General features: G+C 37.2%; 1 protein-coding gene across 6 annotated transcripts in view; it reads left to right on the forward strand.

Annotated features, from left to right (window-relative positions):
* The window catches only part of C1H9orf85 (chromosome 1 C9orf85 homolog), a 242,269-nt gene that overhangs the window by 34,855 nt on the left and 189,731 nt on the right, over positions 1 to 17,683 (forward strand). For 4 of the 6 annotated variants that reach the window (XR_014058055.1, XR_014058051.1, XM_081505302.1 and 1 more), the window contains one exon: positions 879 to 925. The exons of the other annotated variants lie outside the window; for them this stretch is intronic. Coding sequence is in view for 2 of the 4 variants with exons in the window: in XM_081505302.1 (XP_081361428.1) it covers positions 879 to 925 (47 nt within the window). In the remaining 2 variants the exon portion in view is untranslated. The remainder of the gene's footprint in view (positions 1 to 878; positions 926 to 17,683) is intronic. 6 annotated transcript variants of the gene reach the window in all.

Genomic DNA, 17,683 nt, shown 5'->3' on the forward strand with positions numbered 1-17,683 from the left:
TTGCTAGAGAGATGGGAGGATGGCTGTGAGGGGAAGGGGATAAAATGCATGTAACCTATTAGTAATGTGTGAACAATGGGATAGTGATACAATACTACCCTTTGATAAGATAATTTTAAATGTCATTGAGTATGCAAAGCTTTAGGTCTTTATAGAAATAAAGTGAAAGGCTCATAAAGATAATGTTTAGTTTTTTGTAGCTTCTCATCTCTGTAAAAGCAATAAGATGAACTGCCATCCTTGTTTTACACTCTGCCCCTTAATCAGAGCTCAGCGTAGTTGTACCAGGATTTCCCCATCATTTTGGCTCATATCTTTTGATTTTAAAGCAAGAAATTGCTACTCCCTGGTGGAGGACTGTTGTGGTGCTACGACAGACTTCTCCCTTAACACCTGAAGAGTATAATCATTATTAAGATTACTATTAGATATAAGAATTGTGGTTCAGGACAGGACTAAATCTTTTGGTATAAAACCTCATTTTTCAAGAGGAATTCCCTGGCAGTCCAGTGGCTAGAATTCTGCACTTTCACTGCCCAGGGCATGGATTCAGTCCCTCGTTAAGGAATTAAGATCCTGCGAGCTGCAAGGCAAGGCCAGGAAAAAACAAACAAAAAAAACCCCTCATTTTTCAAGTGCCCTGTTTTTGACTTTTGGAAAATAAAAACCCAAAGATAAATTAAAACCATTTGTTACCATTCCTGGTCAGTCCCAAGCCATTCATGAACACTGTGAATAATTTTAGGTGTAGAGCTAAAAGTTACTGGAAAATCAAGAAATCTTAAAAATGTAAAGTGATTTGTATAACTCTTAAAGAAGAAGGAATCTTGATATTCTTCACTTAAAACTCACTTATAGACATTTATATTCTTTTCCAGGTACTAGAAATACAGATGTTTAAAAGCTGCCCCCTTCCTCAAGCAAAGTAAGGAAATGAACTCTTACATATACTCCTTTCTTTTTTTTATTCTGGGCTCAGAGGGATTAAATGTCAACCCAAGATAAGAAAGTAAAGCAGATGGAGTTAAGATTCAAATGCAAATTGTCCTATTTCAAAGCCCCGTGTTTTTACTCTCCCACAGTGAATTCTCAGTATTTTATTATTCACTTAAAAGTCCTTTTTCTCTCTTCACCTGAGCCTAATATTAAATTTAATAGAAGTCATCTATGTTGTTTATGGAAGTTTTCAACTTCTGAGTCCAAGATATATAGCCCTGCTTTTATTTTTTTTGAAATAACATGTATCTATAAACGATAGATTTTACTTTCAGGTCCTGAAATGCTTAAGCTGTTACCTAGAAACTTCATATGCCTTGTGTTTCAGGTAACCAAGCAACTTTTTTCTCCTGTTAATTTCAAAATGTGGCACACTAATGCCCACATTTGTGTTAAAATCTCTAGCCTGCTTTCTTTGCTCTCTCTACCCATTAAAAAACAAATCACCAGTTTATGTAGTATTAGCTCATGTTTAACATTGCCATGGTATTAGAAGAGAAAGGAGAAGCTAGTATAAAATAGCAATAGGCCACAAACAGATTAGAGTCTGGGAGGGGAGGGTTTTGCCTCCCAGAGAACTTTTGGCAAGGTCTAGAGACATTTTTGGTTGTCACAACCAGGCCATCTGTGAAGGATACTACTGGTATGTAATAGATAGAGGCCAGGTATAGGCTTAGTATCCTACAGTATACAGGACAGCCCCACAGCAAAGATACATCCAGCCTGACATGTCAATAGTGTCTTGGTTGTTGCATACAAAATAGATAGATACTCACAGGGTCAAGCTACTGAAACTTCATGTGTATTTTAGTTCAGTGGTTTTCAAACTTTTCAGCTGTAGAATTTTTGAATAAAACAAACGCTTACCCCAGAGTCTATAGAATATGATAGGCCAAAGTGGAACTGTCCTGAATGAAGAGAGGGGAGTCAAGACCTTATATGCCATAAGAAGAATGTTGATTGAAAGTAGATTTCATCCTAAAAATATTTCAAGTAAAGAGGAGAACTGGTGTAACATATCTAGAACCACATTGCTCTGGGGATGTCTGGACAAATAGCTTCAGGACATGTGACTATTTTATGCCTAAAAACACTGCTACAGAGTCACTCTTCCTGGTCCTCACATCCAGCTATTGTACTCCGTACTTGATAGTTTTGAAGTGTATTGCCTCTTAATTTTTATCTCCACAGACTACCCTGGTACAACCCTTATCTCTTCGTACTTCATTGCATTAAATAAATGCATTGTTCTCTGTCTCACCTCTATTCCCTTGGTCCAGATGAATAAAATTGTGTTTTCAAAAAGTTTACTTCACATAAATATTTCAAGGACCTTGTGGGGGAAGAGTTGGGTCTCCAGTAGCAGGGAGCTAAGTGGAGCTTTGTCCCCCCAGAAGTTTTGCTTTTATATGTTTACTGTTTAATGTTATATTGGAGCATAGGCAGTTAACAGTGTTGTGATAGTTTCAGGTGGACAGCAAAGGGACTCAGCCATACATATAAATGTATCTATTCTCTCCCAAATTCCTGTCTGTTCCAGGCTGCCACTTAACACTAAATAGAGTTCCCTGTGCTATACAGTATTAACTTCTTTATTTTGAAAGGGAAGAAGTATCATACTCTTAAAATTCTGTCTTAATAAAGAGTATCCCTGCCCTCATTTTCCAAAGAAAGCAAATTAATACAAAAAGAAAGCACCCGGTATATCTACTAGCTAATGGTTAAATCATGACAGTACCTAGCACTCATTCTTTTGTGCTGAATTATTGTATTTGTCCATCAGCTGGCATTTATTACTTGCATTTTTTCATTGAGCAAACACTATAACATGAATCTCCTTTAATCAGTTATAAGCATATTTTAGATAGATTCCATTTGTAAGTATCCTAAATTGTACTCGCTTTCAGTGCTTAGAAACTGAGCATATTATTTAGTTCACTATGAGGTACTTGAAAAATAATGTTTGCAATATGCAGTGGTCAGTCCAAATTGAGCCCTTATTCCTCCATATAATCTGAATTTATAGTATCTGAGTGAAGATCCATTATTTAGATGGCTAATTCTACAATCCACAAGTTTTAAAACATTTTGCCTTGCCTCTCTTGATGTATTGTAAAACTGAGCACATTTATCAGTTCTTTCCATTCCAGAAGCATAGCTTCTGTTATTAAAATAAATCTTTGACAAGTGTCTGAGCCATCATTAGAATAAAGCTATAATGCATGTAAGGAAGAAATAAATTCAGGGCCTTCCTCGGTGGCTCAGTGGTAAAGAATCCACTTGCCAATGCAGGAGACACAGGTTCGATCCCTGGTTGGGGAGGATCCCCACATGCTGTGGAGCAACTAAGCCCTTGGGCCACAGCTGCTGAAACTGTGATTTAGAGCCTGAGAACCACAGCTGCTGAGTCCAGGTGCCTCAACAACTGAAGCCCGAGTGCTCTAGAGCCCAGGAGCCGCAATCTGATTGTATAATCAGACTTTCCTTATTTAACCTCCAAAACCAAGAAACCTGCCATGGATTTGAAAGATAATTTAGTAAAATTTGTATGTTACTTTGGGGCTTCCCCGGTGACTCAGTGGTAAAGAACCCTCCTGCCCATGTAGGAGACACAGGAGATGTGGGTTTGATCCCTTTGTTTGGAAAATCCCCTGGAGAAGGAAATGACAAGACTCACTCCAGGATTCTTGCCTGGGAAATCCCGTGGACAGAGGAGTCTGGCAGTCTGTGAGGTTGCAAAGAGTTGGATACGGTTGAGCAACTGAGCACATACACACATTTGTGTGTGTTAGAAAAAAAATTGTCTCGAGGAAGAGTTCGTGGTAATGATGGAGGATATTACCCCAAGCGTAGTTCTTTTCTGACAAAGAAGTGGGATTGCTAGGGATAACAGACAAGACATTTGGTTCAGTTTGCAGTTATTTTGAATAACAACTTCACTGTATAAGACACTGTGCTATGTATTATAGAAAATACCAAAATGACTCTCTGATACTAAGAAATTCCCAATCTGTTAGGGGAAGTGGGCCCACAGATAACTCATCGACAGATTGCAAGTGCTAGGTGTAAGTGAAAGGAGACAGAGACCCAAAGGATGCAGGTTAAGACTGCTGAGGAGTAATAAAATGAAAACAGGAGAGATAAATCTAGAAAAGGTAGTAGGTGCTGTAAACAGTGTTTAGAGGAAACACTATGAAGAAGGCACCAGGGAATGGAGGGAAAATGAACAAGAACCCTCTGTTCTCTGACGGACATGCAGATACTTACGAACTCTCTTTATGTCTTGTTTTGGATTCTACACAAGTGGCCATTTGTTCATTCATTTGCTCTATGTTGCCTGTCAAAAGAAAATCTGCTTTGCATATACATTTAATGAAGAGAAAACAAGATAGAATTTTGGTTTAGTCATTGGATTTCTAGCCTTAAAAAGTGTGTTGATTAGTATTTCCTTGATTTTTTTAATAAACATTGTTTTATACTACAAGATGATCCTGTACTTCTGCTTCATTGACTACACCAAAGCCTTTGACTGTGCAGATCACAACAAACTGTGGAAAATTCGTAAAGAGATAGGAATATCGGACCACCTAACCTGCCTCCTGAGAAACCTATGTGCAGATTAAGAGGTAACAGTTAGAACCAGACATGGAACAACAGACTGGTTCAAAATTGGGAAGGATTATGTCAAGTCTGTATATTGTCAGCCTGCTTATTTAACTTATATGCAGAGTACATCATGTGAAATGCTGGGCTGGATGAAAATCACAAGCAAGAATCAAGATTGGTGGGAGAAATATCAACAACCTGAGATGATATCACTCTAATGGCAGAAAGTGAAGAGGAACTAAAGAGCCTCTTGAAAAGCGTAAAAAAGGAGAGTGAAAAAGCTGACTTAAAACTCAACATTCAAAAAGCTAAGATCATGGCATCTGGTCCCATCACTTCATGGCAAATAGAAGGAGAAAGAATGGAAACAGTGGGCGATTTTATTTTCTTGGGCTCTAAAATCACTGCAGATGTTGACTGCAGCCATGAAATTAAAAGATGCACGCTCCTTGGAAGAAAAGCTATGACAAACCTAGACAGCCTGTTGAAAAGCAGAGGCATCACTTTGCCAACAAAGGTCTGTGTTGTCGAAGCTACGGTTTTTCCAGTAGTCACGTATGTATGTGTCAGGTAGACCATAAAGAAGGCTGAGTCCCAAAGAATTGATGCTTTTGAATCGTGGTGCTGGAGAAGACTCTTGAGAGTCCCTTGGACTGCAAGGAGATCAAACCAGTCAATCCTAAAGGAAACCAACCCTGAGTATTCATTGGAAGGAATGATGCTGAAGCTGAAACTCCAATATTTGGCTACCTAGTGCGAAGAGCCGACTCATTGGAAAAAACCCTGATACTGAGAAAGACTGAAGGCAGGAGAAGGGGGCAACAGAGGGTGAGATGGTTGAATAGCATCACCAACTCAATGGACATGAGTGTGAGCAAACTCCGGAAGATTGTGACAGGGAAGTCTGGTGTGCTGACGTCTGTGGGGTTGCAAAGGGTCAGACACGACTTAATGAGTGAACAACAAGATGATTACATCCTCCATAGATACCAGTGTATGACAAGAAATTATATACATATGTATATATGTGTGTGTGTGTATATGTATATATATATAGACATCTATATGTGATATTTATGTATGTACACACACACACACACACACATACAGAGTGTGAGCTTAACCTCTTTGTTTTAGCTCTTCAGCTCCAGCATTTCTTATAATAGTTTGAGGCTCTTATAATAGTTTGGTTAATCAGTAATTTGAAAGTTGTGTCACCACATTCCAAGAGTATTAAAATGTCCTAAAGTGGAGTTTTAGTCACAGGTCGTTCTACGTCATATCATAGTACAGTGACTGTAAACCCTGGCTTTATTATTGCCCAGAGCTTTAGTCTATTAGACTAAAGTCCTTAAGCTTTAGTCCTCCTTATTAAGGAGAGTTTTTAGTACTGTCATCACTTGTGCCCCTGTGCAAAAAGCCTACTTTTTGACATTAATATTGATTGATATAGCAAGCTTTGATTTTAAATTGCCTGCTCCAAGTAATAGTTTTGAGCAGTAATTTCCATTTTCTCTTTTTTCTAAACTACTGTTGGTCCGAGGTGAATATTTTGTATTCTTTTAAGAATTATTCTAAGTCAAATCCATTGCAATAAGAAGAGGTAATAAAATATCTCCATTTATTTCAAATACATTAATTATGAAGAGAATTAAACTTCTTCTACTCAAAGTTCTTGAAATCTGTGGACATTTGTTTCCTTAAAAACATTTCCTAAGTAGCATATGATGTAATTCCTTAGTATGGTTTCAGCATCTTTTTATGTTAGCACAGATTACTTAGAGCCACTATAGGAATTTTCACTTCGTAGATCTCCGTTAGTGTTCAGTTCAGTTCAGATGCTCAGTCAGGTCCAACTCCTTCTGAGCCCATGGACTGGAGCATGCCATGCTTCCCTGTCCATTACCAACTCCTGGAGCCTATTCAAACTCATGTCCATTGTGTCAGTGATGCCATCCAACCATGTCATCCTCTGTCATCCCCTTCTCCTCCTGCCTTTAATCTTTCCCTGCATCAGAGTCTTTTCCAATGAGTCGATTCTTCGCATCAGGAAACCAAAGTATTGGAGTTTCAGCTTCAGCATCAGTCCTTCCAATGAACACCCAGGATGATCTCCTTTAGGATGGACTGATTGGATTTCCTTGCAGTCCAAGGGACTCTCAAGAGTCTTCTCCAGCAACACACTTCAAAAGCATCAATTCTTCGGCTCTGAGCTTTCTTTATAGTCCAACTCTCACATCCATACATGACTACTGGAAAAACCATAGCTTTGACTAGACAGACCTTTGCTGGCAAAGTAACGTTTCTGCTTTTTAATATGCTGTCTAGGTTGGTCATAGATTTTCTTCCAAAGAGCAAGCGTCTTTTAATTTTATGGCTGAAGTCACCATCTGCAGTGATTTTGGAGCCCCCCCAAAATAAAGTCTGTCACTGTTTCCATTGTCTCCCCATCTATTTGCCATGAAGTGATGGGACCAGATGCCATGATCTTTGTTTTCTGAATGTTGAGTTTTAAGCCAACTTTTTCACTCTCCTCTTTCACTTCCATCAAGAGGCTCTTTAGTTCTTCTTCGCTTTCTGCCATAAGGTGGTGTCATCTGCGTATCTGAGGTTATTGATATTTCTCCTGGCAATCTTGATTCCAGCTTGTGCTTCATTCAGCCCGGCATTTCTCATGATGCACTCTGCATATAAGTTAAATAAGCGGGGTGACAGTATACAGCCTTGACATACTCCTTTCCCTATTTGGAACCAGTCTGTTGTTTCATGTCCATTTCTAACTAGTGCTTCTTGACCTGCATACAGATTTCTCAGGAGGCAGATCAGGTGGTCTGGTATTCCTATCTCTTGAATTTTCCAGTTTGTTGTGATCCACACAGTCAAAGGCTTTGGCATAGTCAATAAAGCAGAAGTAGATATTTTTCTGGAACTCTCTTGCTTTCTCAATTACCCAATGGATGTTGGCAATTTGATCTCTGGTTCCTCTGCCTTTTCTAAATCCAGCTTGAACATCTCAATGTTCTCGGTTCACATATTGTTGAAGTCTGACTTGGAGAATTTTGAGCATCACTGTGCTAGCGTGTGAGATGAGTGCAGTTGTGTGGTAGTTTGAGCATTCTTTGGCATTGCCTTTCTTTGGGCTTGGAATGAAAACTGACCTTTTCCAGTCCTGTGGCCACTGCTGAGTTTTCAAAATTTGCTGCCATATTGAGTGCAGCACTTTCACAGCATCATCTTTTAGGATTTGAAATAGATCAACTGGAATTCCATCACCTCCACTAGCTGTGTTTGTACTGCTGCTTCCTAAGGCCCACTTGACTTCACATTCCAGGATGTCTGGCTCTAGGTGAGTGATCACACTATCGTGGTTATCTGGGTCATGAAGATCTTTTTTGTATAGTTCTTCTGTGTATTCTTGCCACCTCTTCTTAATATCTTCTGCTTCTGTTAGGTCCAGACCATTTCTGTCCTTTACTGTACCCATCTTTTCGTGAAATATTCCCTTGGTATCTCTAATTTTCTTGAAGAGATCTCTAGTCTCTCCCATTCTGTTGTTTTCCTCTATTTCTTTGCACTGATCACTGAGGAAGGCTTTCTTATCTCTCCTTGCTATTCTTTGGAACTCTGCATTCAAATGGGTATATCTTTCCTTTTCTTCTTTGCCTTTAGCTTCTCTTCTTTTCTCAGCTATTTGTAAGGCCTCCTTAGGCAACCATTTTGCTTTTTTGCATTTCTTTTTCTTGGGGATGATCTTGATTGTCAGTGTGAGTTTCTATTATTTGTCTACGAAGGGTGGAGTAGCACAGCTCACTGTTTACGAAAGCGCCTAGTCATCTCACGTGAGAGTATTTGAAGTGGAGCTGAATTATCATAAAGGTTAAAGTGTAATAATAAAACCAGGAAATGAAGGCAGTACCAGGAAAGAGTGGCAGAAAGTCTGTTCCAGAAATACTCAAAATATCAGATCAGTTCTTTTCCAGTTGATGTTTATTGTCTATATCAGTGGTTCTCAGAGCTTTTGTTCTCAGGACCTCTTTCTTTATATTGTTAAAAATTACTGAGGACCCAGATAGCTTGATTTATATCAGCTTTTATGCATTATCTCTAATGGTATTTATTAGATATAATGATACATATTGCTTTAGATAGGAAAACTGAGACGTAAAAATAATTATTTTATAAATAATGTGAATATAAGCAACCATTAAAGGTTAATGTGTTCCTAGTGCGGGTTGGAAAAGAATTTCCAGACATGAGACAGAATGAGAGGGAAATAAAGTTCATTAGAATGGGAGACACTGTTAGAACAGCAGGGCAGCTCAAGGGAGAATTGACGTTGAACAGTGGTCCTTCAGTTCAATTCAGTAGCTCAGTTGTGTCCGACTCTTTGTGACCTCATGAATTGCAGCACGCCAGGCCTCTCTGTCCATCGCCAATTTCCGGAGTCTACCCAAACCCATGTCCATCGAGTCGGTGATGCCATCCAACCATCTCATCCTCTGTCGTCCCCATCTCCTCCTGCCCACAATCCTACCCAGCACTAGCGTCTTTTCCAATGAGTCAACTCTTCTCATGAGGTGGCCAAAGTATTGGAGTTTCAGCTTCAACATCAGTCCTTCCAATGAACACCCAGGATTGATCTCTTTTAGGATGGATTGATTGGATCTCCTTGCAGTCCAAGGGACTCTCAAGAGTCTTCTCCAACACCACAGTTCAAAAGCATCAATTCTGCGGCGCTCAGCATTCTTCGCCGTCCAACTCTCACATCCATACATGACCACTGGAAAAACCATAGCCTTGACTAGATGGACTTTTGTTGGCAAAGTAATGTCTCTGCTTTTCAATATGCTATCTAGGTTGGCCATAACCTTCCTTCCAAGGAGTAAGCATCTTTTAATTTCATGGCTGCAATCACCATCAGCAGTGATTTTGGAGCCCCAAAAAATAAAGTCTGACACTGTTTCCACTGTTTCCCTATCTATTTTCCATGAAGTGATGGGACCAGATGCCATGATCTTAGTTTTCTGAACGTTGAGCTTTAAGCCAACAGTCCACTTTTATACCCATGGTACAGGGAGTGGGCTTGGGGTCTTGCAGGTTGTTTGCTGATTGGATGAGGCATGTATACAGGGTGGGGGAAGATGGGGAAGCCTGTGTGGGTTAGGCGGGGAAACAGGTTATACTGCTCAGGAGGACCTGAAATCCCTTAATAATTACAGCATGGGGGAGGGAAGGACTATAAGGGGCTGGTTTTTCTGTTCCTGCATTCCAAGACCCTTCTTGGTTTTATCTGCTCTTTTGTCCTTGGGTCACCACATTTAATACTAATTATTTTTTATGAAAAATAACTTTTGAAACAAAAATATTAGTGAGACAAGTGGCATTGTTTTATATACTTATGAATTTCATTAGTGTCTGACTAGTAGAAGGAAACTGAAGCAGTACATTTTTAAAATAGTGTAAATATTAATAACCTTTTCCAGATAATTACAGAAATTCATCTTTGATATGATGTAGAATCTGAAACCATATCAGTAAACATTTCTTATTCTAAAATCCATTGGTCTGTCTTGCAGTTGAATGGATCTTTCACCGATGCATGGTTTTGTAACATCATACATTTTGCTTTTTTGGAAAATATTAATTCATTTAATTATGCAGATCTTCCAAATGTTGCTGTGTTTTATTATACAATTTAAAATGTGTTGATTTTGCAAGGATGTCATTTAAAAGTGTGGGTTTTTCATTTTTGCTAGTTAACTGTGGGTTTGTGGAGGTGACAAATACAGTGATTACTAATACAGTTTGGTGCTGCTGTCTTTGTTCATGCTAAGTTTCAGCACTTTTAGTACCTATTATAAAAAATGAGACTCAAAGAAGTTAAAGGGACTTTCAGTGATTCTATGGCAATGGTACGTCAAAGCTAGGCTAGATCTAGTTCTCTTGCTTCCCAAATCAAAATACATAATATTTTCTGGTATTTACAGTGATCTTGAAAATAAAATTTTACCTCTTGAGTTTTACCCTTAAATAGAGAGTGAACATTTTTTAGCTTTTATTTTCTTTTTGTGTTTTTCATTATTAAAAAAAATATGGTAACATTTTAAAAAAGTGTACTACTATGTCCTTTGTTAGTGTAAGGCGAGTGCAGAGAAAAAGAGAGCGAGTCAGGCAAGAAAAGGGAGATTTATTAGAGGGAAAAAAGAGGGTGACTGGCCCTTAAGGAGAACCATCGTCCTCCCTTTCTGATGGGGTCCTTCTTATACCCCACCAATGAAAAATTCTCTGAAGGGATGGTTAATTTTTAGCCTGTAGTTGAGTCCTGTGGTCATGTAGCCGGAGGTCTGGAATCTGGTGGTCCCACAGCTTTGAGAAGATAGGTACCAGTGGGAAAACAGAATGTCATTTGGGCAATTTGGTCAATCTCAAGGATCACTGTGATTTTTATTCTTAGTTTGTGAGGTCAACATAATGAGCCATCTTATGAATGAGACCCCACGTGGGCCCTATCAGTTATTAAACATGGTTCATAGGAGTAACCCATGGTTTTATTTGACCAGGTTCCACTATAATGGTTAGTTGTGGTGTATGCATGGACAAGATTTATTGTTTCTGGGAATTGTAGTCCATGAAAATATGAAAAGAAGGCCAACCCACCATTATTTTAACATCTCTGCAGTTCTCTTAGTAATGAACTCATAAAATATTCAAAATATAGCTATTTTCAGGGGAAATTAGGTAAAATTTATATTTAGGTCAATTTCAAGTTTTTCCTTAGTACTCGTTTTGTAAGAAAAAATACTGAGGAGTGGTTATCTAATTTACAGGTGTTTTTAAAGATGTTTCAAGATACTGCTCAAGTCCTATGACAACTTGGAATATATATCTTTTATCATTAAAATAATGTCTAGACTATCTTGTGCTCAAGATCAAGATTCTTAGGCTGGACAAATGTGACGTAGGAGAAGAAAAATGCTGAAACTCAAATTACTTTCACATCTTCTCTCTCTGTACTCCCCGTGAAGACATAAAGCCTAGGTTACAAAGTTTGAAAGTGAAGGCGCACAAAGATGTCACGTCTGTGATTGAGAAACTTGAATATTGTAAACATATAAAAAATGTATATAATTTACCTTTCAACAAACATTTCACATTTATGAAAAGGAAACATTTTAAAACTGTGCCTATGTGTGTATTTCGTTAAAAGATAGGTAGATTTATATTCACTAGCCTAATACAACCTGTTTTTCCGAGTGGATTTACATTTGAAATGAGCATAATTGCTTACAGCAACAAAATTCCTTGTCTTCTCAACCAGCTTGGGGATATTGGAAAATCCCCCTATCTAGGCAGTAGTACTTTGATGTGGTCAAGAGTTCTCAAGTGCTTATGTGCATAAGAATTTCTTGAGGAGTTTGTTAACGGACAGATTCTTAGGACCCATCCCCAAGATTCTAATTATGTAAATAATGGGTGTAGCCCAGGAATCTGCATTTTAATAAGTGTTTGAGCCAGTGCCAAAAGTCGCTGTCTTGAGGATTAGGTGGGCCAGAGAGTGTAGAATCTGCTCTCTTTTGACTCTGGATTTCAAAACAGGATATCCCATTTTCAAGCCTATTTTACATGTAAATTTTAACATTACCAGTTCTATAAATACAGTTTTATCCTTGAATTAGCAATTTGAATACTTAAGGATTAGTTTACCCCAGGAGTCCCGGTTATAAAACAGCATATTCATAGAAATGAATTTCTTTGAAGCCTCAGAAGAACCTAACCAAAACAGTTTCTTTAAAATTATTTTAAAAACTTAAAAAAACTTAAGCCAAAAAATACTGAGATTTTTTTCTAGTCCATTTGTATTGGTAGGACTTTGTGTGTCTTCTAATAGCATGAAATTTTAATCTAACTTTTATTTCAAAGTAATTAAGTAAAGCTGTTTGGAAAGTCAAAACACAAACATACCAAATAATTTAGCAAACAATTTTCAAAATTATTTTCACTTTGATTGTGAAGACTTTTTCTTTTTAATTCTAATCTATATTCCCCAAAGCACTAACATGCAGTAAAATGTATATGTTGTAATAAACAGTGTTTAAAAAAAAAAATTCAACTGAGTGACTTTTAAAGATCTTGTTGACTTTGTCTCATTTAGAAGATGGAGAGGATCTGTGAGGAACTGTAGAAAATGAAAGACTTTTTTAGGTAGAAAGGAATGGTAACAAGAAAGTCACACTAGACAGAAAAGCGGGTTGGTTATTGCAGAGTCACTTTTCTTTAGGGGATAACAGGGGTCTGTCAGGCTGAGTACTTAGCTTGTGCTGATCAGACAATTCCTGATTGATTTAAGGGGTTTTCCCAGGTGGCTGCAGTGGCAAAGAATTTTCCTGCCAGTGCAGCCAACTCAGGAGATATGCATTGGATCCCCACATAGGAAAGATGCCTTGGAGGAGGAGATGGCAATACACTCTAGTATTCTTACCTGGACAATTCCATGTACAGAGGAGCCTGGTGATCTATAGTCAGTGGGTTCACAGAGTCAGATATGACTGAGCACATATTCAGGATTGGTTTAAAATTCTATTTCTGGGAGAGCCAAAACTGAAATTAAGTCTCAGCTTGATGATTTGGGGGTCTTCCCTAGTGGCTCAAATGGTTAAGATTCTGCCTGCGATGCAGGAGACCCTGGTTTGATCCTTGGGTCAGGAAGATCCCTTGGAGAAGGAAATGGCAACTCACACCATCATTCTTGCCTGGAGAATCCCATGGACAGAGGAGCCTGGTGGGCCCCAGTCCATGGGGTCGCAAATAGTCAGACACTGACTGAGTGACTAACACTTTCACTTTTGATGATTTGGGGCTTAGCCTAAGTAGGTCTGTTTGGGGGCCAGTTCTCTTGTTTTAACAACAGTTTTGTAAATTTTGACAAATGAATACATTTATGAGACTGACACCACAGTTAAGATACAGGACAGTTCTGTTACCCCCAAACATTCCTTTATGCCGCTTGGTATCCTGCTACCTCCCTCCCAGTCCCTGGCAAACACTCATCTGTTTTCTTTCCCCATACTTTTGCCTTCTTGCAGAATGTCATATATAGGAATCACATAGTATACTTCTTTAACTTAACATAGTGGATTTGAGATTCATTGCATTGTTGTGTAAATCAGTGGTTAGGTTTTTTTTTTTTTTTTTTTTACACAACAGAACTTTATTCTTTTACAATTTTGGAGCCTGAACATCTGAGATTAGGGTGCTAGAATGGTCCAGTTCTGGTATGTTGTGGTTAGGTCTTTTTATTACTGATAACATCCTTGAGGATGTATCACAGTTGTTCCTCTGTCCCGTGGCTGATGGTCATTTAGGTTTTGCTAGTTTTTGGTGATTGTGAACTATCCTGCCATAAACATTCATATGCAGGGTTTTGTGTGAATGTATGGTCTCATTTCTCTTGAGTAAATATCTGGTAGTAAACTCACTGGGTTTATGTTAAGGGTATGTTTAGAATAAACTGTCCAACTGTTTTCCATAGTGGCTGTATCATTTGCATTCTCAATAGCAGTGTGAGAGTTCCAGATGTTTAGCATCCTTATCAATACTTAGGATTGTCAGGGTTTTGTTTTGTTTTTCCCCTTGAAGTCTTGTTTTGTTCTTTTTGAACCATAAGTGTGAATAGCTATATCTCATTTTGATTTTATTTTGCATTTTTTGATGACCATTGATGCTAATCATCTATTCCTGTGCTCATTTTGCATCCTTATTTCTTTTTTCTATTCATATATTTAGCTCATATTTTTATTAAGTTGCTTTGTTTCACTTATTACTGAATTTTGAGAATTCTTATATATTGTAGATGCAAATCATTTATCAGATATGGGTTTTACAAATATTTTCTGCCAAATTCTGACTTATGTTTTATCCATTTAAGAGTATCTTAAAGTGGAGAAATGTTTTATTTTGGTGAAGATTTGTTTCATTTATCAGGATTTATTGATTATTATTTTCTTGTAGGTAAGAAATCTTTGGTTAGGATCGCCAATACTTTTTTTTTACTGTGTTTTCTTCTAGAAATTATGTAATTCTTGGTTTTATATTGGGTTTTTGGTCCATTTTCTGTTAATTTTATGTATATCCAACTGCTCTGTGGTCATTTGTTTAATAAAAGTGCCCTTTCTCCATTGAATTCCCTTTGTATTATGTTGAAAATCAATTGATTATATATGTTAAGAGTCTGTTCTGTCCCATTAATCTATGTATCTATTTTTCACCAATACCACACTACCTTGATTACTACAGCTATAAGATAAATCTTGAAATCCAGTCTTAAGAGTGTTCCCATCTTCTTTTTCTTTTTTCAAAATTATTTTGGCTAATATTTTTCCTTTGCTTTTTCTTGTAACTTTAGAATCAGCTTGTCAATTTTATTTCTAATACTTTTTTGGTATATTCTGTGAGATTTTCTTACACAGACAGTGATTTTTTTAAAAAATGAAGACATGAAAATTCCCTGGTGGTGCGGTGGTTTGGACTTGGCACTTTCACTGACATGGCCTGGGTTCAATCCCTGGTCAAGGAATTAAGATCCTACAAGCCACGTGGCATGGCCAAAAAATAAATAAATACATTTTTTTTTTTAAGTGATAAAAAATGAGGACAGTTTTATTTCTTGCTTTCCAATCTGTGTGACTTTTATTTCTATGTTGGCTTTATTGCACTGTCTAGCACCTCCAGTGTGTTTTTGAAAAGGAGTGATGAAGGCAGATATTCTTGCCCTGTTCTTGACTTTGTGAGGAACATAGTCTTTTATCATTAAGTATGATATTAGCTATAGATTCTTTGTAGATGATTCTTATTGGATTGAGGAAGTGTCTTTCAATTCCTAGTTTGCTGAGAGTTTATATCATGAATAGATATTTGTTGTTCAGTCGCACTGTCGTTTCCAACTCTTTGAGACACCATGGATGCAGCACTCCAGGCTTCCCTGTTCTTCAACATCTCCTGGAGCTTGCTCAAACTCATGTCCACTAATTGGTGATGCCATCCAACCATCTCATCCTCTGTCATCCCCTTCTCCTGCCTTCAGTCTTTCCCAGCATCAGGGTCTTTTCCAATGAGTCAGGTCTTCTCATCAGAAGGCCAACGTATTGGCCTTCAACATCAGTCCTTCCAATGAGTATTCAGGGTCGATTTCCTTTAGGATTGATTGGTTTGATCTCCTTGCTGTCCAAGGGACTCTCCAGAGTCTTTTCCAGCACCACAGTTTGAAAGCTTCCATTAAGTTTTGTCAGATACTTTTTCTGCATCTATTTAGATAATCATGTGGTTTTTCTTTCTTAGAACATTGATTTGATGAGTTAACATTTATTGATTTCAATATAGAATCAGCCTTTAATGCACTTGGATAAACCCCACTTGATCGTGACTGTATCCTTTTTACATATTGCTAGATTTGATTTGCTAACTCAGTTTCATACCCATGTTTATTACCAATACTCGTCTGAAATTTTGTTATCTTAATGTTAGGGTCTCATCAGGTGAGTTGGGGACTGCTTCTATTTTGTGTTCTAGAAGCAGTTGTATACAGTTAGTACTATCTTTTAAATGTTTAGTAGAATTTATCAGTAAAGCCATTTGTGCCTAGAGTTGTCTTTGTTGGAGAATTTTTACCAATAATAAAGTTTTTCTTTAATGGCTAGAGGAGTTTTTAGATTATCTGTTTCATCTTAAGCAGGTTTTTATACTGTCTTTCCAGAAATTTGTCCATTTCAACAAAGTGGTTGGATTTATAGGCAGAGTTGTTAGTAAATTTTTCTTATTCTTTTAATATCTGTTGCATCTATAGTGTTGTTCCCTTGTTCTTTCCTGAAATTGGTTTATTGTGTTCTCTCCTTTTTCATCTTGGTCCATCTGGTTATATGTTTATGAATTACATTAATCTTTTCAAGTAGCCTGCTCGGAGTTTTATTGGTTTTCTTTTTTTTCTGTTTTTCAGTTTTATTGATTTCTGTTCACATCGATATTGTTTTGAGTTAATTTACTCTTCTTATTTTGTTTTCTTAAGGTGGAAGTTTGGATAGTTCTTTTGCTTAATATAGACATTTAATTATATAAATTTCCCAAGAATTTTTTTTAGCTCTATTCCACAAATTATGATGGTATATTACATTATTATTGAATCAAAACATTTTCTAATTGCTCGTAAGACTTCCTCTTTAACCTATAGGTTATTTAGAAGTATTTTAATTTCTGTATATTTGGACATTTTCCAGATGTTTTTCTTTTACTGATTACTAGTTAATTCCATTGTGGTAAAAGAATACACCTTATATAAATTTTGGGTTTTGTTTTTAATTCATTGATGTTGGTGTTATAATTCAGAGTATAGTCAATTTTAGATTCTGTTCCATGTGTGCTTGAAGAGACTATATTGCTCCTGTTGGGTGGAGTGTTCTGTAAATGTCAGTTTGATTGATAGACTCTGTCAACCAGATGTTGTATAGTTTTACTGCTTTTTGTCTACTTGTTGCTTCACTTATAAAGAGAGAAGCATTGGAGTCCACAGATTTCATTGTGGATTTGATGTTGGTGTTATAATTCAGAGTATAGTCAATTTTAGATTCTGTTCCATGTGTGCTTGAAGAGACTATATTGCTCCTGTTGGGTGGAGTGTTCTGTAAATGTCAGTTTGATTGATAGACTCTGTCAACCAGATGTTGTATAGTTTTACTGCTTTTTGTCTACTTGTTGCTTCACTTATAAAGAGAGAAGCATTGGAGTCCACAGATTTCATTGTGGATTTGTCTTTTTGGCTCAATGGTTTTGCATCAGTTATCTCAAACCCTGTTTTTAGGTGCATAAATAAATATTTAATATTATTGCGTGTTTGGGAAAATTGATTCCTTTATTGTCATGTAATAGTCTTTCTTAAACTTAAGAATTTTTTTTTCTTTGCTTTGAGTCTATTTCAATAATAATGTAGTTACTCCAGCTTTCTTCTGATTAGTGTTTGCATGTTTTGTTTCATTTTTTCTGTTTCTTTCTACTTTTAACTGTATACAGGCATACTTCAGAGATATTGTGGGTT

Source organism: Giraffa tippelskirchi, chromosome 1 (genome assembly GCF_054371585.1).
Source record: "Giraffa tippelskirchi isolate mGirTip1 chromosome 1, T2T-mGirTip1v1.2.pri, whole genome shotgun sequence".
NCBI classification, from domain to species: Eukaryota; Metazoa; Chordata; class Mammalia; order Artiodactyla; family Giraffidae; genus Giraffa; species Giraffa tippelskirchi.